The 27,332-nt window shown below is 41.9% G+C and overlaps 1 protein-coding gene across 2 annotated transcripts in view; it reads right to left on the bottom strand.

The window, feature by feature from the left end:
- The window catches only part of LOC139478641 (rho GTPase-activating protein 100F-like), a 123,734-nt gene that overhangs the window by 52,239 nt on the left and 44,163 nt on the right, over positions 1–27,332 (bottom strand). Inside the window, exons 1-2 of one of the 2 annotated variants that reach the window (XM_071261202.1) lie at positions 21,038–21,203; positions 2,766–4,365 (exon numbers count right to left, since the gene is read on the bottom strand). In XM_071261202.1, coding sequence (XP_071117303.1) covers positions 2,766–4,350 — 1,585 coding nt within the window. In that variant the 5' untranslated portion in view covers positions 4,351–4,365; positions 21,038–21,203. Of the gene's footprint in view, positions 1–2,765; positions 4,366–21,037; positions 21,204–27,332 lie in introns of those variants that run through there. The other variant, XM_071261201.1, reaches the window with a different exon arrangement.

Below are 27,332 nucleotides of genomic sequence, written 5' to 3'. Positions count from 1 at the left end.
AGACTACTTAAGTGCAGTCATTGATAGCTGAAAGATTCCATTTTACTTTGCTTTACTGTCAAAAGCTCTCCTACACAAATCATCGATGGGTGAAAACTTTGGTCTGGTGTTGTTGACACAGTAAACACAGGAGATCAATTCTACTCGGTATCTCGAACAGCCGCCATGCCTATGAGTGTTGTAGATCTCATAGACATTCCCTCCAGGGTCTGTACCAGCACTAAATAACTCTGACCTTACACTTGAGATGTATTCTCATTATGCTGTGTTATATATCCCCTGAGTCATTGATTTTCTTATCTTCAGACATTCCACCACTACCACCACAGTAAACTATTGGGGATCTATTCCCATCACTGTTATATCATACATATATATCATGTACCTCATACAATCCTCCTAGCTGGATTAGCAGATCAACAAGGTCTATGTAACAGCAAGTCAGCTATAATAAATCTGCCATTCATCCCAGCACTGTAAAAGTGCTAAAGAAGTAAGTGCTCTATTATTCCGCTCAATGTGTACTTGCTCTATTGGTATTTGTACACCTCACAAGAGAGATGCCAGTCATGACTTCTTCTGCTATTGAAGATACTGCTGAGCTATTTTAAAGGTTCATGACAAACTAACGTATTCGATGTAATAAGCGCCCCGCTCTAATAAGCCCCCACAGCGATATTTGCTAATATACTGGCCAGTGAACAATCCCAATTACTGAATTAGCACCCTTTTCGATTGATCAATGTACACAAGACTTATTTAAACGTGTATAATACGTACTCGTTTGTTATACATGTTATATGCTCCCTTAATTATGGGCAATTAAATTCTCAGAAATATATCTATCGTGTATACACACGGATTCTTCTTTTATATCATTTCAGGCTGTCAGCATAAACTGCAAAATTTACCATCCTTCAACCTCGTTTAATCTCACCAAGATTATATTCTAATATGAGCCCCCTATTTCTAATTTTGAGAGCGCCCTGGGCGCTTATCATGCTTATTACGTCGAATATGATACTTATGATCTCTTAATCAACATGAATATTAAAGTGGCGTTTGATGTACATGCATCATATAGTGATGTTTTACATTTTTGAAGACAAGCATCTCTCAATGAATTAAGCTAGATAAAACAAAAACAACTACAGCTGAAAAGTCATTTTGTTACAGATTTACGATCATTTAGTCATTTGAAGTAAAGAACAATATCCCGAAAGCACGACAAGCACATGAAAAAACATTCTGACATTCATCCTATCATCAGAATAGTTTCTAATACCTTTTGACATACAGTGACTAATCATTAGCCTAGACGGTCTTGTCCAGCAAGCCTTTGTTGGAGACATCTTCATGTATACCTTCACCATTACCTCTCACCAAAGATTGGCTAATCTGGAATTGGGGTAATCTGGATGATTTCACTGGGTACTGTGCGGTCCAGTGGAATGGGTTCTACTGTACATTCTACATCCATGCATGAGAACAGGAACTCGTCAAAAGCATGCTGCAGAAATTCTGTTACATGAATTGACTCTAGTTGCTTTAACCATAGATTACCCATGATAACACATTATTAACCATGTTAAATTAATGATTATCTGATTGTACATGTACAGTGAGTGAGTGAGTGATATCGTCATATCCAACTTGTCCGCAGCTAATTTTGGTCTTATAGTTTATGTTAGAACACTATATTTTGGTAGTAAACAACTAGTCACTCTGGATTGTCACTGACCTCAGACTAAAGGACTAGCGGCCATATCTGTTTCCTCTCTAGACCAGTCATCACATGGAGTGAGTGAGTGAGTTGGGTTTAACGCCGCTTTTAACATTATTCCAGTTATATCATAGCGTGTCAGCTTAATGTAGGAGGAAAGCCCGAAGTGATGCACGTCTCAGACGTTTACCACTTCCTTGAAACCCATGAGCACGGGTATGGTGCTGACAAAGTTAGAAACATAATCGGGCGACCCAGGATTCGAACCCACAGTCATAGGTTTCTGGCATGCCCAAGGGATGTATATCTGCACAGCGAATCGCGGCACCTTAGACGACTGGGCCCCCCGTGCCCCCTCATCTCATGGAATAGTTACTAGGAATGTTTATGGTTATCAGTATCTTATTTTGCATTTTTAATCTTATTTCTTTCATATTTATGTCCTGAAAATGAAGAGATGATTTGATTATCAGCATTTTATGTGCATATTTTGAGGTTGTATTTTCACATTTTGTCTTTATGCAGTATTATGTTATAATTGTGTCAAGTTCTCAAAAGACACCACAGCGATGTGCCTCTTCAATTATGCCACGACCTGTTCTTCATTATTCCTAACATGAACATTTAACCATGACAGCTGTTCCCAATGGCCTCTTAATAAGTCAATAAAACACTGACCTTGATATTAACACCTGAACAGCCATTACAAATGCTAATTTGCTTCCATTAAGCTATTATCCTTAATTGATGAAAATCTGTTGACAGTGTTATCACTGACACCAACATTGACATCATAACAGATCTATTTCACAGCAACAGAAAAATCCTTTGTACATAACACACGCTTCCCAAGAGATAGATGATGAGGTAGTGGTAAAAACAATTTTAGCTTTTTCAACTAAACTGCTCGCATCATAACTTCTTTTCTGCATTCTTTGTTTGATAATCAGATTCACCATAGACCAATTGGCTAAGTTCAGTTAATTGTGTGACACATTGACATATGACAGCTGAAAACATATATTTATACAAATGCACTTACCTCTTTTATCTCTTTGAGATAACTGTCTTTGTAGCTTGCTTTGCTCTTGCTGCAGTTCTTGAGAAAGTGTTGTAAATTTCTTCAAGAGCTGCTGAAGTTCCGAGCTGCTGCTTGCTGGTAGATGAGGGATAGAATACACAGGTCCATCATCATCACTTATTGCTCCTGCGTAAGTTTCATAATCCGAGGCAAATCCTCGAGAGTCTACTGGACGAGGGTGTGTGTACAAAATTTCAGAGTCAGAGTTATAACATTCTGGAGATCTGCTTCGTAGCAATCTTCCATATCTAGATTTGGAATGTAACAAATCCCTCAATCTCTCCTGAGATCTTCTGTCCTCATGAAAGCCCCTATATGACACATTCACATAATCCCTATAAGACTGAGCATAAGGGGATTCACTACTATATATTCCTGTACTGTCATCTGACAAACTAGATCTCCCTGGGGGCATATGAGGAGAAATAGGCGCTGTTTTGGATGGCGACTTTGGTGGTTGTCTCCTTCCAAATCCATCTGGAATGAGATACTTTAGATATTCCCTATCTCCTGAAAACCCATGCTGTCCCAGCATTGTTGAAGATGGACTGAGATATGAACCTGGACTTTCCAACATACCCTCCCCTTCCACAACTCCTCCTGAAGCGCCCCCTACAAACAGTCTATCCCTGGTTCCTGAGTCACCACTCCCATGACTCCGAGGCAGGGAACCATCACTTGAATTACCACTATCCATTGATTCATCAGGTAACAACCTGGCCTCAGCTCTTTGAGGAGAAATAAAAATACTGGCATAGCGAGATGAGGTAGGCTTCTCAGGTAAGGGTTCTCTTTTGGTAGCAAAGTCTGCTGAGTAAAATGGATGCTGAGCATAAGATTCAAAGGCATCTGGGCACTTTTCTGTCATCTCTAACTGTGACGCTGAAGATGACCTTCCCTTTTTAAGAACAACAATGGGAAGTTCCTCATCCTTTTCTGTAAGTGCTAGAGATGGACAGGATTTGTTCTTATTGCAATTCCTTCGAGTCCTGATTGTAAGCACTAACTTCTTAGGAATTGACATTAATATAACCACATCGTCTAGAGACATTTTGCCCACTTTCACATTATTAACAGTTAAAATCTCATCTCCTACATGGAGAAGACCATTACTTTCAGCGACTGTTCCCATCTGAATTCTAGAAATGAAAACACCATCCTGTCTGTCAAACCCATTTCCCTCTCTTATGTAGAAGCCTAGTGTCTGACCAGGTCTCTTTATAATCTCCACTGTCTGAACCACAAAAGAATCGTCAAGAACCTCCATACTTTTTATTCCCATTTCAAACGCTCCATTGGAAGTTTTGGATTTAGCACCATGGTTAGAATCAGTAGTTTTTGGTGTAGTATCTCCCTTACTTGCGTCAGTGCTGGCGGTACCTACATGCCGCGAGTGAGTGGTTCCGTGTGAAGTCTTGTTGTCTTCACCGCTGTGTCGGCTGCTACTCGCCGGCTCTGGTCCACCTTGCGTCAATCGCTCATGTCGTTTTTCTTCGGCTAGTCCTTTTTCTCGTGGTGATTTATACCTGTCAGGACTCTGTGCCATCGACTCCTCTTCCTCCTAAAAACAAGCGGAGAAGAAAATGAGCATGACAGAGCCCACAGAATATCCTGAATTAATTTTACATTGCTACCTCAATCAATATTCCGCCATTGCTGTCAGGTCAAGGGTCAAATACTACCTTCCGGACTCGATCACAAAAGAGTATTGCCAGGGAGGTAACTCTCATATCCCCTGCGACAGGTGCCCTTTCTCTTACAGGTGGACAAATAGCATTCGTACATACCGATGGATATTTGTAGCTAATGCTGGACCTGATGTAGGTCATTTCGTACATAGACGCTGATCTTATATGTCTCAGACCAGTGATTACCTTCATTTTATCGACAATACCTCAGTTTCACTCATGGACACTACCTATTACAGCTGTTGATCCTGGGCCGTCTTGAGAGAGAGTTCACATAGAAATATGATTGACATTTTAACTGCAAATTGTAGTCTATTATAGTCAAGACACACACGAAACGTGTTTTTCATCATGTTTAGAGCCCTCCCCAGAAAATGCATTCACTTTTCAACGCCTTGATTAATTCCATATTAAGTGACTTGTATCTTCTACTTATATATAGCAGGTTGGAAAGTCGTCCAGTTTTGTCCAATGGCTATGAACTATCATACACAGTGCACACCCATTTGTTCTCACCTTAAAATAGCTTTGAAAACCTACCCACGAAGCATGCTACTTATACATTACATACTGGCGCCGCAGTGTTACTGTAGCCAAGTAATGTAGTCTCAAACTAATCCAATTATTGTTTTACTCACGTCTAAAGGAAAGAAATAGAACATAGAGACACTGAAGCCCCGCACGCATGCACGCGCGCGCACACACACACACACATACAAACCTTGATTTGGATGATATTAGGAAATCAGTAATGATCATAGTAATGCCTGCGAGTAAATGTCAGTCGTCCCTAATTGACAGATGTCGTGGTGTAATTTATTGAACAGGTGAGTCAAGAATCTGGGCTGAGTATTACACAAGTGAAGACTCGACAATTGCAAGGCCAAAGTGACCACATTGAGAAAGCCACCATGCATCACAACTGTTGATGAGCTTTTCAGCTATAAACTCACAGTTTACGCACCTATCACTAAATAACTATGATTTAATACATTTGTATACGTGATGGTCCACTGTTATTTTCATTGGGCGTTATTTTTATATTTCGGAAATGGGGGCATTATTTCTGTGAAGGGCGCTGAAGGTCAATTTCTTAACGACATATAATAATGTTTCGGCAAATATTCATGAGAGGTTCGCCAATCAAATTGTCATCGAGTAAAATTTGTCTGCCTTGGGCGAATTGTCAGTCTCCCATTATCACTCTTGAGGTTACCGTTGGTTGCCTAGGAGACAAAGGGGATCAATCGAAAATTTCGGTGCAGTTTGGTCACTTCCGTTTTGTGTCGTATGGCATCTCGGCTCAGTCACCAATTTTCACAAGCCACTGGCATATACAAAACTGCTACGAACTTTCGATATTGATTAAATCACGAAGTTCATTGATATAGTGCACTCTGCTCCCATTGGAATATCTATTTTCAGCTTACTTTTCCAATCATATGACTAAGTAACATATCTTCTAGGAAAGACGTTTAGGTCAATGAAAATATCAAATGTAAAGTAGACTCACGTATACAAACGTCTGGGCATCGCCACGTCAAGACTATGTTTAGAAGTCTAGTTGTTAAATCAGGATAGGAACAATACACTAATCCAGTTTCCAGGTAGACGTGACAACTGTACAGAAACATCCTATAGAATATATGCTCTCATTTCCGCAGGTTTTGCTACAGAAATAACACTGTCCTGGCCCCTGAGATGCTGCACTGAGACCAGAGTCTGGCGCGCGTCTAATGTGACTTCAACCTATTGTGAGGGCGAGAACACTGTAAACTTACCCCGGGAGTAGGAGAGAGGGCAAGTCCCAGGGGGACCCTACGCCGGTCGCTATAACATAGTGTATGTGCTCTATGTCCAGAACATCACACATGGATAGTGTACACTGTTACCTATACCTCCCTTGAGCTTAACTAGCCAGTAGACATGAAAGGAATGTATTGATCTTCTATAAGAAACACACATTTAGGCAAGCAACTCATCTATAATGGACTGGGGATCCTGGCGTCTAGAGGAGGGATTCTTCAGGTGGACGATGGAGACGGTTCCAACAACCACCGACCGCCATAATGGCTTTGTTCCAAACAACAGTTTTGTTATACTATGGGGATTTAAATTTGCTTTCCTTTCTATGTCCCAATGCCGCTTCCAGATTGATCGTGCAAGATAGGAGGCCAGGAACTAGAAATAGGAAAATCGTTAAACCTCCAAGCGTACAATACAAACCGGGCCTTCGTTGCTCTGTCCTTGAACAGAAGCCAGTTCACGAAGTCCGGCGATAATGAGTGCTTCACAGCCTTATTGCTGTGGGAATGGGTGTCACGATATTCTGAATAAGTCAATAGTGTAGAAGCATTTTTACTTGATCTGCTGACTCCGTAATTTGTGTAGATGTTTGTTGACAAATGCTGATGTATGTAGTAATGTTTCCATCAGGGAATACACAACATACAGCATTAACATTATTTGTATGTAAAGGCTATAGGCCGGGTATGGTTGAGTGAATAAATAGCTGAAGTTAAACGTTAATTTACCACTGGAATACCAACACGGCCCAAAGAATGACCCTTGCACATTTCGCCAATGCATGGTATATGGATCTCGGTGAAATCTGGAGTGGGTGTTGACACTTTGCTGGTCTCGAACAAACAGTTCGGGTTATGAAAAAAGTATCAACAAAAATATGGTTTAATGATCACGTGATCGTGTTATTAATCATGATATCCAACACAACTTTACATAAAAACCGTACAGTTCAGAGATTAATAAGCTTCATTATTATGAGTGAGTGAGTAAGTATGAATTTACGCCGCTATTAATATTCCAGCAATATCAAGGCTGGGGATAACAGAAATGGGCTTCCCACATTGTACCCATATGGGTAATCGAACCCGGGCCTTCAGCTTGACGAGCGAACGCTTTAACCACTAGGCTACCCGACTGCCCCGCATTATTATGAGGATATGTCTTCATTTTTTATGGTTCAAACATATGACATATTTTTGCAATCAATACACGATAAAAGGCAATGTTTGATATACTCTGTGTATATGTCCTGCCTTCTTATACGGCGCAAATTACCATCAAAACCAACAAATCCATTTAGAGCACCTCTCTTGAAGTGTATGTCCCGGATAATTCATTAGTTGGAGGTGCTAATCCAGTAATCCCAGAATGCATCACGGCAACAAGAGAGCGACTCAACACAGCACTTTGACTAGGTTTCGGCACGCTACTAACCTGGCCGCAGCCACTGACGACATACTAGTCACTCTCGGGGAACAGCTTCGTGAGGGTAGAACTACTTGCTATCAATCGATAAGGACGAAGCGTAAGGTTCCACATCTGCTAGATCTAATCACACGTGTATGCACGTGCCCAGCTGGCCATTCCGATACACCGTGTAGCACGTGGGTCTAAGGTTTATTGATAGGCTATTACTTCAAAAAGCTTTCTATTCAAGAAAACATGAGATACACATTGTTAAGGTCATGCGGAAGGGCGTTCTACCATCGAGACATTCCAAGTACACCCATTAAGAGGGCTCATAGCACGTTCAATCAATGCAGTCTTCATTTAGTCTTTACAAGTGTCTACAACGACTTATGTTATCAAGATGAAGAGTTCAAATATTATATCATAATAATTTATGCTGGACCAGTTTAGCGGATGTTGCAGGAACATGGTTAATGAAGCCGACACGACTGTCGTTGACCCCAGTATGGGCTAGGTGTGACGTAGCTGGTCTGGCTATATACTGGATGTTTAGACCGAGAGTTAGTACAGGATGAAACACATTAGCTATAATAACACTCCAGCCCAAGTTTACGGGTAATATTTACATTGACGCCTCTTCAAACTAGTTGTATAAAGTATGCCACGAGGAGCACCGCTGCCCTGTAGGCAATCGGTCTATGATCTCCACGGCTTTGTGCGGCCCAGACAAACTGTAACTCATGTACAGGCTTTTTGTGTCCAAGATAACCAAAACTGAGACAAACTATCCATCATCCGCTTAGCCCGCCTATACAGCTCATCAGTCCAATGACGCAGGAGCTATGTCCTGCTACGTTAGATAAGCATCTGCTCTGGCAGGGCTGAGCCCGAGCTTTCTCTTCGCCTCCGTAAGCACAGTCGCCATTAAAGTGGAGTTTCTACGTCCCCAGCTGTGAATCATGCTCTCAACCTATGTTGTTCTCGTTCTCATTTCCTCCTCAGTTCGCTGTACTGCGACAACGCATGTTACTCTTACTGCGTATGTTACTCCTACTACGCATGTTACTCTTACTGCGTATGTTACTCCTACTACGTATGTTACTCCTACTGCGTATGTTACTCCTACTACGTATGTTACTCTTACTGCGTATGATACTCCTACTACGTATGTTACTCTTACTACGCATGTTACTCCTACTACGTATGTTACTCCTACTACGTATGTTACTCTTACTGCGTATGATACTCCTACTACGTATGTTACTCTTACTGCGTATGTTACTCTTACTGCGTATGTTACTCCTACTACGTATGTTACTCTTACTACGTATGTTACTCCTACTACGTATGTTACTCTTACTGCGTATGTTACTCCTACTATATATGTTACTCCCACTGAGTATGTTACTCCTACTACGTATGTTACTCTTACTGCGTATGTTACTCCTACTACGTATGTTACTCTTACTGCGTATGTTACTACTACTGTTTACTTATGACGAAGGGTACTCTTACACATGTTACTCCTACTACGCATGTTACTCTTACTGCGTATGTTACTCCTACTACGTATGTTACTCTTACTGCGTATGTTACTCCTACTACGTATGTTACTCTTACTGCGTATGTTACTCCTACTACGCATGTTACTCTTACTGCGTCTGTTACTACTACTACGTATGTTACTCCTACTGCGTATGTTACTCCTACTGTTTACTTATGACGAAGGGGTTACACATGTTACTCCTACTGCGTATGTTACTGTTTCTACGTATGTTACTCTTACAACGTATGTTACTCTTACTGCGAATGTTACTTACTACGTATGTTACCCTTACTGCGAATGTTACTCTTACTACGTATGTTACCCCCTTGACGTATGTTACTCTTACTACGTAAGTTACTCGTACTGCAATTGTTACTCTTACTACGTATGTTACTTCTGCCTATGTTAGGGACCGACTTTTTCTTGTTCGGAGAAGGGGGTGGGGTGGCTAGAAAACTGCATACTACTTCTTCTACTACTACTACTACTACTACTACCACTACTACTACCACTACTACTACTACAGCAGATCTTACAAGTAGCTACTACTGCATATGTTACTACCGCTGCGTATGTTACTGCTACTTCACAGGTTACTACCACCTGATTTGGTTACTACGGCACGGCACATGTTACTACTACTGCGTACGTAACTTCTACGTCATTTTTTGCTACTACTGTGTTTATGTTACTTCTGAAAATGTTACTTATTGCAATTAACTTTTTCTACTGACTATATTACTGCTCGTGAACATACTACAACTACGCATATACTTTCAAAACAGACATCTTTGGTACATGACATTTTGATCTTGGTCCATATGCGATTTTATCCATGGACCATTTAAAGAAATGTGACAGGGCAAGGACAGCTGTACTCAGTGACAAGAACGGCACAACCCTCCACATTCATTGTATGTTCGTTTACAAATCAAGCACCAACACACAGTAGGCATTTATCATCCAAAACTGGCTCCCACAGGAGATATCGCTTGGGTGAGATCAAGCGATATCACAATGCTTTGCAGACCATTGTTACGTCATTGGCTACCATGACGTCACAAGCAAATGACATCACTAATGGCTCTGCCACTGAAGCTGTTAGCAGTACTTTTTACACTTAAGACACTGGGCCCCGTTCCACAAAGCTATCTTAGCGCTAAGGTGATCGTAACTCCCATACTTTAACACTGGCTTACGATAGTCGTAGCGCTAAGATCACTTTGTGGAACGGTGCCCTGCTTATTACTGTCTACAAACTGAAAAAGTTGGAAGAACGGGTGAGATTCTCTATATCTCAGACAGTGACTTGTTAAGCGTACCATTTCACAAAATTAATGCAAATGATCACACGATAGACATACATCTCCATGTCATCTGAAATCTGTCAATACCATATACAGCCAAGCATCCCCTACGTAATTATTCAAGCATTGGCATTTGGACATTGGCGAACCTAGCGGCAAATTGGTCTGTCTTTTCAGGAATTTTGTCCCATGCTTGTCTAGGCCTACGGCACAAGGGGATCGACACATTCATTTCAAGTACGTTCACGTTCGTACATATGTTGTTAGTTGTCTGACTGGTAGCATCCTACGCCTATTGAAAACGGACAAGGGAAATATACCAGGTATGACATTCAGTAGATATAGACAGGTTAGGGACCTTGGTGAATATATTGCAGACATTGATAAAATACTTACACGATGCTCTAAAAAGCAATGACATTATGTTCCATTGTACTGGCGGTACTTTTAGTACGCGTTATGGCAATAGGGTTAGTATAGCAAAGCGTTTCAAACATCTAATGCACTGTACATAGACAAACTTTCTTCAGATGTTGATTTGTTGATTAGTTCTATGTCAAAAGAGACTGAAAACAGCTACATAACCTCCAGTTGTCAGCTTTCCTCTCGCTATAGTTTGGTCTTTAATGTTTCGGGTAACATGAATAATTGTCAATAGAATTGCTCATAATACGTTAACAGTAAAGGTTCAAGAGCAGAGCGTTAATGGGAAGTTGTTGTTTTTCCATTGTCTTTTTTTTCAAATATTTTATATATTGTTTACGACTGCCCGGCATGTCGAACTTAACATATAACTAATTCACATTAAGTCCCATTGCCACGCGCCACAACAGCGAGGTCTCGCTCCCTGTCTTAACATTGGAGAATAGGCCCTAGTCCACCATTAACTAGTCGACCGCCATTAACTAGTCGACTACCATTAACTAGTCGACCACCATTAACTAGTAAACCACCATTAACTAGTAGACCACCATTCACAAGTAGACCACTTATGTGACCAGTTCTAGTTCGACGCCGGTCTCTTCAGGGTAGATAGAGGGCAAATAATTGCTCAGATTCGTATTCCGGGAACGTGAGAGAAATAAGACGTTGTCATCCACACAGTTCAATTTCTTCATACTTGGCAAGATTCAACTGACTATACTGAGAACCTAAGATGTGACAACTGGTATAAAAAAAGCGACAAAACCCTTTCCATATTGATAAGAAATATATGCCAAAATCTGAGTCGATTGTAGATTCCGACTATATCATGAGCATGTGTTTATGAATCCCTATCACAGTGATAAAGCAGATATGATTGTACGATTCCGACTATATCACGAGCATGTGTTTATGAATCCCTATCACAGTGATAAAGCAGATATGATTGTACGATTCCGACTATATCATGAGCACGTGTTTATGAATCACTATCACAGTGATAAAGCAGATATGATTGTACGATTCCGACTATATCACGAGCATGTGTTTATGAATCCCTATCACACAGAGATGATACCAGGTGTTCGCGAAAAGGCGAGCCATCCCGCCCAACCTGTGACACCTGTCACAAACACAAGCAAAGGCAAGTCAATAGTTCACCTTAAAACAAAATAATACACGTGACATGTGGTACAAGTCGAAATATGGAATTGCATAATTCTTGTCACTGATGCTAATTGGAAAAGTAGTGAAAACCTTATACGAAACCAAAGCTTCACTTCATATTTAACATACACTCATATGTAACATGAGCGTGAGTGAGTGGGTTTGGTTTAATTTTAACAGTATTTCAGTTATATCACTTCGTGTCCGCTGGGTGCGGGAGGAATGCGGTATCGGGCATGGTGCTGACCAACCTAGAAACAGAATCAGGCGAATCTGAGATTCAAACCCGCGACTGTAACGTTCATATCCGCCCAAGGGACGCAACTCTGCACACTGAACTGCGGGCCTTAGACGTCTGGCCATCCCTGCTATGTCCTATTATAACTGTGATCCTGAAACGGCCACTAGATCGCCTAATGACCAGGCGGCTAGTGGGTTGCCTTCATAACGACTACCTTTGTTGGAATACACCGTTCCAAATACAACTTATAAGCACACAAACACGCAAGAATGCACGCCTCTGTGCTTAAACGCACATCCCAATGCTTTAACCGTCTCTGTTGGATGTTTATTGCCCCGAGGAAACAAATCCAAGAAATTCAGTTGTAAATTCCGACCTCTAACCGAAACAATAATGATTCATCTTCTGGCAATGGCTTTGAGTGAAACGGCACAGGTTGCTATGGCAATGTGATGTAGGTTTTTGCACGAATGTCGTTGTGGTGACTCACAGCATATGTCAATTAAACGGTTGATTGGCACACGAGCTTGTCGTATGTCACCGAGAAGCAGTTCTCGGAGACTCACGCGCAGATGGTGACCTACGAGAATTACCTTACAAGGCTTCCGAGATAAGGGGAAACTAGGTTTCGACTCGCCATCTGTAGATATGGTGCCACAGTATTGCAAAATGGGTACATAAGATATACCTATCACCGACGGGTCCTTGAAATCAGTTATGGTCGACATTGGTCACTGACCAAGGTCAGTAGGGACTTGGCAGTTACGCAGGAGGAACTTTTGTCCAAACAAATAATTGTGGTGTTATTTTATATCACCTCTTTGACTGTCCGTGCGTTCGCACTGAACTCTCTCCTTCAGTAATATCAATATGATATATCCATCACATATTCTACATTCCCTCGGCTACAACAAAGTAGGATTTTCGTTTTGTAAATATCTAAATGGAAGCCGCAATAGCACATTAAAAATAAGAAAAATATCCTTTATTTTTACACACATCTGTGTAATGAAGTGTAATATTTGTTAAAAAAACAAAACGGCGGATGTTCAAAGTAGTGTGTATGACATCAGTTAAATATCCAACACTTTCCTGTTGCGCGTGTACGATTTAAATACAAGCCCTATTCATATTCAAAGAAAATCACTAATCGAAGCAGGTATACAAGGTTTCTTGATTCAAAGATTCCATTCTTCTGTTGTTCTCAGAACATAAGTGTGTATTATGTAATGTATGAAAACTAAAAATAGATATAGAAACCAAAATTATTGAAGGTTATTAAATCAAATTAAACATCACCCTTGACATTCATAACAATGCTGGCATAACTTCTGCTTTGTATTGGTATACGATTTCTTAAGTGCAGTATCGATTTATTTGAATTCTTTTATATGGATTTCTTCAACAACTGTCAATTTTACACACGTATCGCAGCAAAAGAATGCCTGAGTAGATGGTCGAAGTATATGAACACCACCTGAAAAATCCCAAAATTTTGTTCAATAATATTTTCTAAGCTAGATTTATCCGTTTACTGACATAAGCATCAAACAGCATCACTAAACTAGAAACTGTGGAAAGCACAAAGACAACTCTTTATGTCATATCCTACGGCTGAACACTGAGGTTTTGTGACAAAGTAGGCGGTTTATCTACGCTCAAGTTTCATATCACTTAATAAAGGTGAACTCCTGTACCTCTGTACGCTAGTGTTAATACATGTAGTAGTCATTACCGATGGTAAGTCTCTTTTGTTTCGCGTTTGTATTTTAAATATCCCTGCCTACTTTCATCTGGCAAATATTCAGTTAATGAAATGTGTTTCTTCTAAGAAACCACGTCACTTACAGGAATTAAAAGTGGCTTCCTAACATCCACTTTGTTTTGAACAATTTATTTATTCCATTCAGCAGCATCTTTTTATGTAACAACACTTCACAGAGAAAACGGATCATTATCATGGAAATGAAACGCACATTCATTTTTTAAACAACAAATACGTATGTGGTCTTGATATCACCCTTCATGGCCCCAACAGAATCCTTATCGACACTTTCGTCTCACAGGGAACTAAGAATAACTCGATTTCTTTCGGTGTTGATAAGAATATTCAGATTAACGAGGCCTACTGGATCATTAAAAGTTGACTTCAATATGTGTGTGTGTGTACACCGAATTTACGTTTATACCTCTATAAACGCCAATAAACATGTTGAAGACATTTTTAGTAATAAATACATCAATAATAATAACTTCTCAGACTGCTTATTAAATTATTTACGGACAAAAACTGTAGAAAACGGTACAAATCGTTGACATCATTCAGCGAAATAATGCAAAACAAGCTCCGCCCATTCTATTATCAGCCAATCAGGAAACAGAAGTCCGTAAGTGGGCTTGGCCTAATTATTTTTTTCAAAAATAATTCCTTGGTTAGCCAATGAAATACCACGAAATCACTTGCAATGTATTCATTTCTAGAGTATGTACTGTTCCGATACACACAACTCTCACTGTCACAATTCGTACACTTTGACCTTACAACTTCTGACATGACACCAAAATATGATTGTGAGTAGTCATGAACATAACGGGAAATAATATGGGAATAGCTCTTTCTTGCAGTATCTCTTGGAAATAACAGGAGTAGTCCCCCCTAATGACGCTCCCTCTCGTTGAGATCTCGCACTTCTTACGTGACAAGTAATTGCCCTGTTCTCTCATCAACACTAGCTGCGCTGCGGAACCTTCTCATTGCTTTCATTCACGGCCATTCAGCCGGCCGGATGTTGTTAAACTTTAAACAAAATGAAGACAAGGGTCCGTAACGACCCAAAGCCTGCCTGTTTAAGGGATTAGTATGTCAGCATGATGCTAACATGTCCGACACGTTTGATACATGGGCCCAGTGCCAGGTCGTGACAGTTGCTATCCACACAGTGATGTCATGCCGGCTATGGCGTGGTGATTACAGAACACGGAGCAGTGGATAGCCTAGTGGTTAAACCGTTCATTCGTCACGCTGCAAGCCCGGGTTCAATTCTCATTTCGGGTGTCCTCCGGCGTGATATTGCTGGAATAGAGCTAAAAGCGGCGTAACCATACTCGCACTCACCGAACGCATAGGAATAGCACTCGACTGGAAGCTGTTCATTCGGAGTAGCTCGGGTACAATGGGAACAACAAGAGAACTCCACTCTGTGTCTGGCAGCCGCAGCCGTATCATTCGACTTTGAGTGATGGAAATATTCACTAGCAATATAACATCTTAAAACCGAATGGGCTTACACAAACAGAGTCATATTTCAACCCAAGTCATCTGCGAGACAAGCTTGCCCACAAAGGTGGCCTGCCTCATATCTACGGTACTGAGTGATTGTTATGGCGATCTTGCCGTCGAGTTACAAACATTTGATGATATGTGTAGTATCTCGAAGGACGAGTCTTTCTTGTAGAATCACAACCTAGTATCATTTGACACATGAGAACTGTCCAGCCAAAAGTATTTGATTTAAACAGACATTGAACCTGTCCTCTTAAGCAACTTAGGTTGTAGGTTCTTTAGAGGAGTGAGTGTCTTTAACGTCACTTTCAACAATATTCCAGTTCCATCACGCCGTGTCAGCTTAATGTCAGAGGAAAGCCTGAGGTGATGCGGGCCTCAGACGTTTACCACTTTGGTGAAACCCACGAGCACGGGTATGGTGCTGACAAACCTAGAACATAGTAGAGGCGAACCGGGATTCGAACCCATAATCGTAGGTTTCTGGCGTGCCCGGGGGACAAATTGCTGCGCCTTAGACGACGAGACCACCCGTGCCTCGGTGTGTTAGAGGAACCCGACAAACTGGGGCCTTGACCTTCCATATCATGACCAGACTTGACACGATGTCGGCATCATGGAGACGCCAGGCCATTCTTTTCTTTAGTCCAGTGACTCCTTTATACATTTGAGATCTTCATTTCGATAATAATCTAATTGATTTTGAATCGTTGTATGACAAGGGCTTTTTTAAAAAATCAGCTGTTGTTTCCGATAAGTTCTCCTCGAACTAGGTCCCAGGTATTGTGCCAAGCCCGTGACTTTATAGAATTACACTTGCGCTATGATACAATGATACAGATATCTTTATCGAAGGAGCTATCTATGTCACTGAGCCGTTATGGAAATCGAGTTTGATAAAATCCCTTTGGTAAACTGTATTGGCAGTCGGCACACGATCATGTTGTAGACAATGGACGCACAAGCAACAAGATAGTAGCACAAGCGCAGCTGTGAAACTTTGTAAATACATGATACACTGTGGTCAATACATAAAACTGACACTTCCATGATTGCGTTAAGAGTAAATCGAAACTCAAGAAACCAAAAAAATATAAATATAAATAAAAGTTTTTTTTAAGAAAAAAAAAAAAAAAAAATTGTTCCAGGATTCAGTGGACGACTTTGATTCAGTTGAAGACTATTTATTGTATTGTGGCTATCCCATTTTGCACGCCATTGTGATAATGTTGTACCCTTCACTCGTTGTACTGTAACAGTTTATACCATTCAGTGCTAAACTGCCTGGTGTTGGCCATACACTTATTGACTTGCGTGAATAAAAATAATTTAATATAAAAACTTCAGTTAGCGTCTGAGAGAACAGGGATACACAGAGGTGAATTTTATGTAAAGCATGGGCTACTTTTAGCTGCAGAAATATCGCCCTTCATATAAAAATGCTGACCTTCTCCCGAGAGCACATTGTTAATATTAACGATAGGTTCTTCTCATTCACAGAGTGGCTGAGGGTGACTGACAACACTTTACATTTACATGGTGTGGATGGTAGTTATCGCGCGATCATTGATAGCAGCTTATATCAAACAGGGCATACCGATACTTCAATATTTGCCTCTTCAACGAAATAACAATAGATATCTATTGCAATGGCTGACATTTTGAACTTATGCAGTAAAGCATATCCCATTAGCGACAGGCTGAGATAGACCTGCTACGATCCGGGCAGGCAAACCATCCATCACGCCACAGTTTCAGTTGCCAGACCACGTCAATTTGCAGGCCAGGAACAATGAACGAGCCTGTAAAAGATTCTAATGTAACGTTTTTCTCCGATATATCAAGAAGGTGAAACCTCCATCGGTGGCCTCGGAGCAAGCGCCACAATGCATCAGCTGGGAAAGATAAGCTTCAGCAAGAACCATCTTCCTCCCGCACTCACGGAGAAGCTTCCCTACACCTACGATTTATGTTTCTCCTCTTATAAAGGAGAATAATTATTTTCCTCTAGTTTTTCAGGATCATCTGATATTTCCTGGCTAATGTTAGCTCTAAAAAACGAGGACTAACGGAAGCCTAGATTAACGGGGCCACGACGAACGGAAGCCTAGATCAACCGAGTCATAAAAAAGAAGCCTGGATTAATGGGGTCATTGCTAACTTATGCCTCGATTAACGGTGCCCAACGTAGGCCTTGATTAACAGGGTAATCATAAACTGAAGCCTGGAGGTCTGGAGTAATGAGGTCCAGAATGAGGGAGACTGACGATAACGGTGTCCGGAGTAACGGAATCCTGGGTTACGGGCTCGGCGTAACGAAAGCCTGGGTTACGGGCTCGGCGAAACGAAAGCCTGGGTTACGGGCTCGGAGTAACGGAATCCTGGGTTACGGGCTCGGCGAAACGAAAGCCTGGGTTACGGGCTCGGAGTAACGGAATCCTGGGTTACGGGCTCGGCGTAACGAAAGCCTGGGTTACGGGCTCGGCGAAACGAAAGCCTGGGTTACGGGCTCGGCGTAACGAAAGCCTGGGTTACGGGCTCGGCGAAACGAAAGCCTGGGTTACGGGCTCGGCGTAACGAAAGCCTGAGTTAACGGTCCTGATGAACGAAAGCCTTAGTTAAGTGTCTCGGACTAACAAAAACCCGAGTTAACGGTCCAGACTAACGAAAGCCTTAGTTAACGGTCCGGACTAACGAAAGCCTGAATTAACTGTCTCGGACTAACGAAAGTCTGGGTTAACGGTCCGGACTAACGAAAGTCTGGGTTAACGGGCCCGGACTAACGAAAGTCTGGGTTAACGGGCCCGGACTAACGAAAGTCTGGGTTAACGGGCTCGGACTAACGAAAGTCTGGGTTAACGGTCCGGACTAACGAAAGTCTGGGTTAACGGTCCGGACTGTGGAAAGCCTGGAATAACGAGTCCGGATTTAAAAGTTTTGGATCAATTGGCCCCGGAAACACGATGTTCCAATATTATCAAAGCGCCTACAGAAGTAGAAATATCAAGTACTGGCGGTAGAGCTTCAGCAGTGGTCCTATGGATCGAGAGAGCATTATGTCAAGTTGTATATGCACATGGACTGATGCTTTTCTTCCACTAGGAGTGAGATTTGATAACTCGTAGATCCAGGTATAATTGACTCAGTCAACCAAATAAAACTCATTACTGCAAATATCCATCTGCACGTATAAATCACGCTTCTAGTAGGTCTCAATCAACCTTGTGAGTACGTGTGTGATGCCATGTGCGCGCACCACTTCCGGTACACCTTCTTGTGAACTCATACAGAATTAAACCGTTTAAATACAAACGTGTCTTTATAAACCCATGTAACGAATCCACACTGAAATAATTTCGATGATAGTCCAGATTTGATCGCAACGGAATCACCCAGACAGCTGCTATTACCAAACAGCAATCTGAAGCCCGCGCACGGGCGCAGACATCATAATGAATAGATTTAGTTCTATAAGACCCACCCATTGTGTGTGCCTATGACCATCTGACATGACAATGATCACCTGGTATTTCATCAATACCAGTGTGGCCAGTTCGGTACAAACTGTTGTGTGCAATCACAGTTTCTTCTATACCTAGAATACAGGCGGTCAAGGTCTTAATATTGAGCTGATCTTGAGTGAAGCAGATTTGGTTGGATGCTAGAAGCGGCAGTTGTGATGTCACACTCGGCTCATACACCTACGTCTATTGATAATCCCGACTCAATGAGAAAATCGAATATCAAACTTAATGATAGACGTTGGGCGTGCCGGTTTCCTGCTTGAAACACGGTCACACAATCGTTATTACTGTCTGCGTGGTGGTTTTAAGCATATGATCTGTACATGGAAACCATGCTGTTAGGTGAAACTATGTGTAGGGTTAAATGAAGTGACAGTACCGCGAAATGGGTAAATAATTGGTTGATCACAAAGATGGAAGCCATCCCCCAAATGCGAGAACGTCAACCAAATCAACCAACCATACATACACACGCACCAACCGTACATACACACGCACCAACCGTACATACACACGCACCAACACATGCACGCTCACACCGCACGAACCGATCATACATGCAAACAGCACGTATAGACATGTGCAGATACAACAAGGCATACACGCTGACACAAGGACACGAACAAAGATGCGCACTAATACAAGAAGACACGCACACAAGAACCAATTATCACCGTGCCTATAGTCATGGCCATTACTGGGATTTTCTGAAAAGAAATAAACTTGTTCCACTTTTTGATAAATAAATGAATAAATAAATAAATAAATAAATTCCATCACAGGGATGAGTGACTGAGTTATATCGCGGCGTGTCAGCTTAAAGTGGGAGGAAAGCCGAAAGTGATGCAGGTCTCAGACGTTTACCACTTCGGTGAAACCCACGAGCACGGGTATGGCGTTGACAAACCTAGAAACATAATCGGGGCGAACCTGGATTCGAACCCACAATCATAGGTTTCTGGTGCGCCCAAGGGACGCAACTCTGCAAAGCGAATCGCGGCGCCTTAGACGACTGGGCAACCCGTTACCCTTTACGGGGATGAAGGACAATTACTTCTGCCTGTCGCCTGCTTCAGGTTTCGTGAGAATATTCAAGTTTAAGTATGACTGTATCACACCACTAAACACCTGGCATGGCGTGGTACGATGACGCCTCACATACCTGTCTGGCCATATAACACACATTAACTTCACCACGACGATCACATGGACATAGTCTCTCTGCATGGCCCATTTGCTGGAGATCCTGGCAATGTTGCTGTGTTCTGTTATGGATCTAGTCATCTGGTGTGTCATCCTCTCATACAAGTTATCAAATATTTACACGGTGAAATTATGCTGAATCAACGATATTGATTGTAGATAGATGCAATAAGAATTAGCATTGCATTTCCTTGCGAAGAATACCCTTAAGCTATTGCCAACAAAAAAAACATATGCCGGGACTCAAGTCATGGCATGCAAGACTGGTAGATCGAGGGAGGTGTAAACATATTTTATCATAATTGTCACAAAAGTTTAGGACAGCGTGAAGATTTGTTTTGTTTCATAAAAAAATCAGTCTCGACCACTCTATAACGTCTGCACTATGGTAACGTTTATTGCATGACGTCATTTGCTTGAGGGGCTTTGACATATGATATGTGTGTGACATTCTCAACGGATGTACAAAGTCCCATTCCTAAATTATTTAAAACATGATAGCGACAGGTTAAGGTGGAACTGTAAAAAACAAGGTAGCAGTGTTTTTCTAAATGCTGTTCTCCCCGTCAGTACTACTGTCCTGAGCCTCGGCGGCACGTGCTCTACCAGTAGCGACTTGACGTACTTCTCCTTACCTTCTGGATGACTCATCGTCTGCCTCTGTATCACGTGATCACAATAGCAGACGACACATTATTAGGAATCTCTTAAATCCTTGTTGATTCTCTTTGCAAAAATCCGGAAACAAATCCGAGAGTCTATAACGAGACTATATATCGAACGGGAGGTACCGAGCAGACGATGTCCTCTAACTCCTGGCAGAAAGACCTTGCGAGCTGGTTGCGAACTCTGCCGCAGAACCTCACCACACTACCTTTGCAGACTCATCAATAATTCCCACTCTGACTCAATGAAGATATGCTCAACTACAATACTTTGATGTTTTAGTCATTCCAGGCACAATGTATCCATTTCCATGAAAGTTCGAGGCACGTCACACATATCGTTTGGCTGACATTTTGACCTCCCGGCCTGGCTGCTCTTTCCATCTCTCTCATTGTAAGATCGAAGATTGTTCTGATGTTTTCATGAACTATTGATACTTCAAGTCATGCCCTGGATATTCAATAAAGTAAATATGTAACAACAGAACGTGTCTTCTGCTCGTGTGACACACGCGCATTGCAACATGGCAGAGACAAGCGCCGGCGCTCACGACACACATATATATGCAGGGCTGTTAAACCTTCATTAAATCGTTAGCTTTAAATAGACCTGGTAATTGTAAAGAGTCATTCTATCCAAGTCGATGTTAGCTTCCGTTTTGTAACGAATTCTTGTTGTGGAATCAGATTTACGTCACATTTCCTAGGTGTTTGGCAACAGAAAATCGATGTACTGACACACGCACACTCTCATAGATGAATGATTAAATTCAGTACTTACGAACAAAGCTGAGCTCGATAGGGAAAGTGATATATCTTCAGATGCATGCAATTAAACTAATTGTAACGGAGAAACCCCATAGAAATGATTCCCACATTAAATCAAAGGTCAAAACTGGTGGATGAAATATTAATAAGTATTGACAAATGACTCAATCTTAAAACTGATATTTCAGGCAGCGGTTGGACGATCCACTGATGCGACAAGTGATGACATAGTTTGATACAGATTCGATCATCATTTTCTATTCATAGGGTTGCGGAAAAGGCACTGAAGTACATGAGGTTGTATGTCACTCGTTTCATCAATGTTTTACTTCGGTTCTTCAGCAAGAATAACACAGGATTTGGGAAAGTAGAATTGCAGAGACACCTAAACGAACTAAATTGATCGTTGTTTTTTTTTGTAAACGGTCAAGAGCTGGCTGAAATTATCCGTTTATTTCAAAATGGCCAGTTCCATATACAAATTGACTACAAAGTTAGTATTACTTTCAGATGTAAGTATATTGAAATTACTGTGTATCGTCGGATATCTCAAGCGTGTAATAATGCATCACACATTTGACATTCATTTTATTTTGCTTTTCATTCACCTTGGAAAGAGGTCATTGGAGCTCAAGCGTAAGCTCAGCAGCTTAATTCTTGTCCTTAGATTTGAAAAACGCAGCTTCAGTGTCCTGCACAAAGTGTCACAGAGATGATCAGTCACCAGTGTCGATGTGTATCCCGCTATGTTGAGCGTAACCCCGTTTTTCTCAGTACATTATTTGTATCACAGCGCGTCAGCTTGTATACAGGGTAAACCACACATGACACAGGTCTTACACTTTAAAACTTGGGTGACATCAAAGAGCACGGATATGGCGCCTGACACATGATCAGATTGACGTAAGATTCAAACTCACAAGCAAAGGATCTCAGGGAACTGCGTTTCCTGTACGGGTGTAACGGGGAACAGGCGTCAGGGTATTTGGGTTAGTTTCTTCATGGTACTGCGGTTGTTGTAGGGAAGGTAGTGTGGCTGGAGTATTGTGGATACAGTGTCTGGAGTATTGAGGGTAGTGTGGCCTGAGTATTGAGGGTAGTGTGGCTGGAGTATTGAGGGTAGTGTGGCTGTTGTAGTGAGGGTAGTGTGGCTGGAGTATTGAGGGTAGTGTGGCTGTTGTATTGAGGGTAGTGTGGCTGTTGCAGTGAGGGTAGTGTGGCAGGTGTAGTGAGGGTAGTGTGGCAGGTGTAGTGAGGGTAGTGTGGCTGGAGTATTGAGGGTAGTGTGGCTGGAGTATTGAGGGTAGTATGGCTGGTGTATTAAAGGTAGTGTGTGTGTTGTATTGAGGGCAGTGTGGCTGGTGTATTGAGGGTAGTGTGGCTGGTGTATTGAGAGTAGTGTGGCAGGTGTAGTGAGGGTAGTGTGGCTGGAGTATTGAGGGTAGTGTGGCTGTTGTATTGAAGGTAGTGTGGCTGGTGTATTGAGGGTAGTGTGGCAGGTGTAGTGAGGGTAGTGTGGCTGGAGTATTGAGGGTAGTGTGGCTGTTGTATTGAGGGTAGTGTGGCTGGTGTATTGAGGGTAGTGTGGCAGGTGTAGTGAGGGTAGTGTGGCTGGAGTATTGGGGGTAGTGTGGCTAGAGTATTGAGGGTAGTATGGCTGGTGTATTAAAGGTAGTGTGTCTGTTTGTATTGAGAGTAGTGTGGCTGGTGTATTAAAGGTAGTGTGGCTGGTGTATTAAAGGTATTGTGGCTGGTGCAGTACAGGTAGTGAGGTTAGAGTATTAAAGGTAGTGTGGCTGATGTATTCAGGGTAGTGTGGCTGGTGTATTGAGGGTTATGGGCTATTGCATTAAAGGCAGTGTGGCTGGTGTATTGAGGGTAGTGTGGCTAGAGTACTGAGGGTAGTGCGGCTGGTGTATTCAGGGTAGTGTGGCTGGAGTATTGAGGGTAGTGCGGCTGGTGCATTGAGGGTAGTGCGGCTGGTGTATTCAGGGTAGTGTAGCCGGTGTGTTCAGGGTAGTGTGGCTGTTGTCATGGAGACCGGATACCAGAACGCTGTGGTCAATCCTAAACATGCTCCAGGTGAGCACGTCTACCCATTTATGGAGACAGGATCCTAGTTGGCTTCTCTGCACGTGGAGGGACCAAAGACGTTAACGTGAGCTCAAGGAGTTCGGCAGATCGATGGTTAGCTCACTCAGGTGTGAGCAAAACTAGTTGTATTGAAGTAGCACCAGGTAGGATCAGCATTGAAATGCAATAATGTTCCTATAGATACTAACTGGAGGTGTTCGATCGATAGGGAGCAAGGAAATGTCACTGGAGGAGAAATGAATCGTGACTGTCACCCTCATCGGCGGTCAATATACGCCATTGTCCATTACCGTGCATCAATGTGTTCTATGTGTCACCATACGTCCACCTAGGTGTGGCCGAGGACGAACCCACTTGCTTTGGGGCTTTCTTCCTATTAAACAATCAGGGGCAAATCACACTGCATACATTGCTATTTTCATGCAACCTGAATACTTCATGTATTAAAAACTGCAGTCTGAATACTTCACGTGTTACACACTGCAGCCTGAATACTTCACGGTTACACACTGCAGCCTGAATACATCAAGTATTATACACTTCAACCTGCACACTTCACGTGTTACACACTGCAGCCTGAATACTTCAAGTATTATACACTTCAACCTGCACACTTCACGTGTTACACACTGCAGCCTGAATACTTCAAGTATTATACACTTCAGCCTGCACACTATCATGCTGTATACACTGCAGCCTGAATACTTCATGCATTATACACTTCAGCCTGCATACTGTCATGCTCTATATACTGCAGCCTGAATAGTTCAGGCATTATACACTTCAGCCTGCAAACTGTCATGCTCTATACACTGCAGCCTGAATACTTCATGGATTATACACTTCAGCCTGCATACTGTCATGCTCTATACACTGCAGCCTGAATACTTTATGCATTATACACTTCAGCCTGCACACTGTCATGCTCTATACACGTTCGCGTTGCTCCACAGAATTCCCTATAAAAATTTCATTAAGGCCAGATGAGAAAAAGAACCGCGGTAGCTTGCTGTTTAATTAAAGCTAACTTAATGAACATTTGTCACTATGCGACAATAGTAGGACACTTCTGTACCTTATGTTCTGGAAGCAACGGTCTGTCGTCAGGTTAATAGCAGCGAAGGTTTGCACATCAAAGCAAGTCAATCACTGCCGACTCACCGTCCTTTCAAGATTGCATGTACAGAGGAAGTCATTCAATTACAAAAGCCTAGGCATCGGAAACCCGTTTTTAAACCGATACCAATGTTGTGAAGCTAATTAAAGGACTAAAAATAAAAATAAACCAGGCGTTTGTGATGGAAATTAAGCCAGAAATAGGGGATTAGCTGGATGTGGGCTCCGGGGGCTGCCTATTTACCCAGTACTGTAACGGAATGCTAGTAAGTAGGCGAAGTGATGAAATTACGACGGATTAATCCGGAAGCTCCCGAAGTTCTTTAGCGAACCTCGAGTTGTGCTGTGACGTGTACAGATTTATGTGGTCGTAGATCTAATATTGACGCTGCATACAGGCTTTGGTACCTGGGCAAAATAGGTTGGTGGCAAATACGGCCTCATATAAAACCACGCGGCTCTAACAACACTGTGGTGGAGGCAATAACCGAATGCGCAATTGGCTGGTGATAGATTGAGTTATAACAGGTAATACGACATGTCATTGTGCGATTGGACAGATCTGTATTTCATATCAATACACAGTACAAAGATAGATGCTCTCGGTCACAGGATCAATGCATATTATGAATATGTCATTATTAATACAATGTGCACAACAGGTGCGTGGAATATACGTTTCTCGAACAGTCAATTCTGTCATTCTACCTGATGCCTCAATATGTCCTTCTCGGGGTTCAGTTGACTGGTGTTATTGTGTTATTGTGTCACCACGCACTTTGTTACTGTGATGCGGATGAACCACGTAAAGCAATCTGGCAAATATCAAATTAAAAAAAAGTGCTTATGCCATGGAATATGTTATTTTTTCAAGCCATCTGGCTCCTATCAAATTTGGCCTTATGACAGTAACCATCTTCACGGTGGAGGAACACTGTCTCGATACAATATGCTTATTACTAGGCATGTAAATGATATATTTATAAATATCATTAAAAAAAATATATTCTTCTATAGTTTACTTTATTTGTCAATTGTTCGATACATTCCGACCCCTCAGTCGTTCGTACCCGCCAACAACACATGATAACAAGGCTATACATTCCGCACCAAATACTACGTTAAGAAAACATATTTGGTCATGCTGGGGTTAATATGCATGTTATAGATCAAGTTAACCACCATGTGCAGCCAATGATTGTCTGTTTTGTTTGTTGTTTAACGCCGCACTCAGCAATATTCCAGCTATATGACGGCGGTCTGTTTAAGTAATCGAGTCTGGACCAGGCAATCCAGTGATTGATATCATGAGCGTCATCCACGCAATTATGATACGATGACATGTATCAACCAAGTCAGCGAGCCTGACTACCCGATCCCGTTAGTCGCCTCTTACGACAAGCATAGTCGCCTTTTACGACAAGCATGGGTTGCTGAAGATCTATTCTACCCCGGATCTTCACGGGTCTATATATCAAGTGGTTATATGCTAAGTTGACTTGAAACTATGACATCGATACTTCTCTTGAGTGAAATTACGCTCTAAACTGGCACGACTTTCAGTCTGTCCCACTGTTGGTTTATCAGACTGAGTAATACAAAATAAATAGAAAATTGCTTATTATGCAAAAACCAAGACTGTTTATAAACTTCAAAGAGGTAATATAACCATTTGCTATACCACCAAATGTATTTCTTTCTTTCCAAATGAGTCCTTACGCCGAACAAAGACCCCAATATATAACCGCGCCCTTATGCACGAGAACGCAATGTACAAGACACCTATGTATAACCATGCCCTTATGCCTGACAACGCAATATACAAGTCACCTATATATAACAATGCCCTTATGCCTGACAACGCAATGTACAAGACACGTACATATAACCATGCCCTTATGCCTGACAACGCAATGTACAAGACACGTACATATAACCATGCCCTTATGCCTGACAACGCAATGTACAAGACGCCATATATAACAATGCCCTTATGCCTGACAACGCAATGTACAAGACACGTACATATAACAATGCCCTTATGCCTGACAACGCAATGTACAAGACGCCATATATAACAATGCCCTTATGCCTGACAACGCAATGTACAAGACACCTATATATAACCATGCTCTTATGCCTGACAACGCAATATACAAGACACGTACATATAACCATGCCCTTATGCCTGACAACGCAATGTACAAGACACGTACATATAACAATGCCCTTATGCCTGACAACGCAATGTACAAGACGCCATATATAACCACGTCCTTATGCCTGA

Source organism: Haliotis cracherodii, unplaced genomic scaffold (assembly GCF_022045235.1).
Source record: "Haliotis cracherodii isolate W230 unplaced genomic scaffold, xgHalCrac1.p SCAF_4, whole genome shotgun sequence".
Classification (NCBI taxonomy): Eukaryota; Metazoa; Mollusca; class Gastropoda; order Lepetellida; family Haliotidae; genus Haliotis; species Haliotis cracherodii.
Note: the sequence above shows the minus strand (reverse complement) of the source record. Positions and strands in the feature narration are given on the sequence as shown.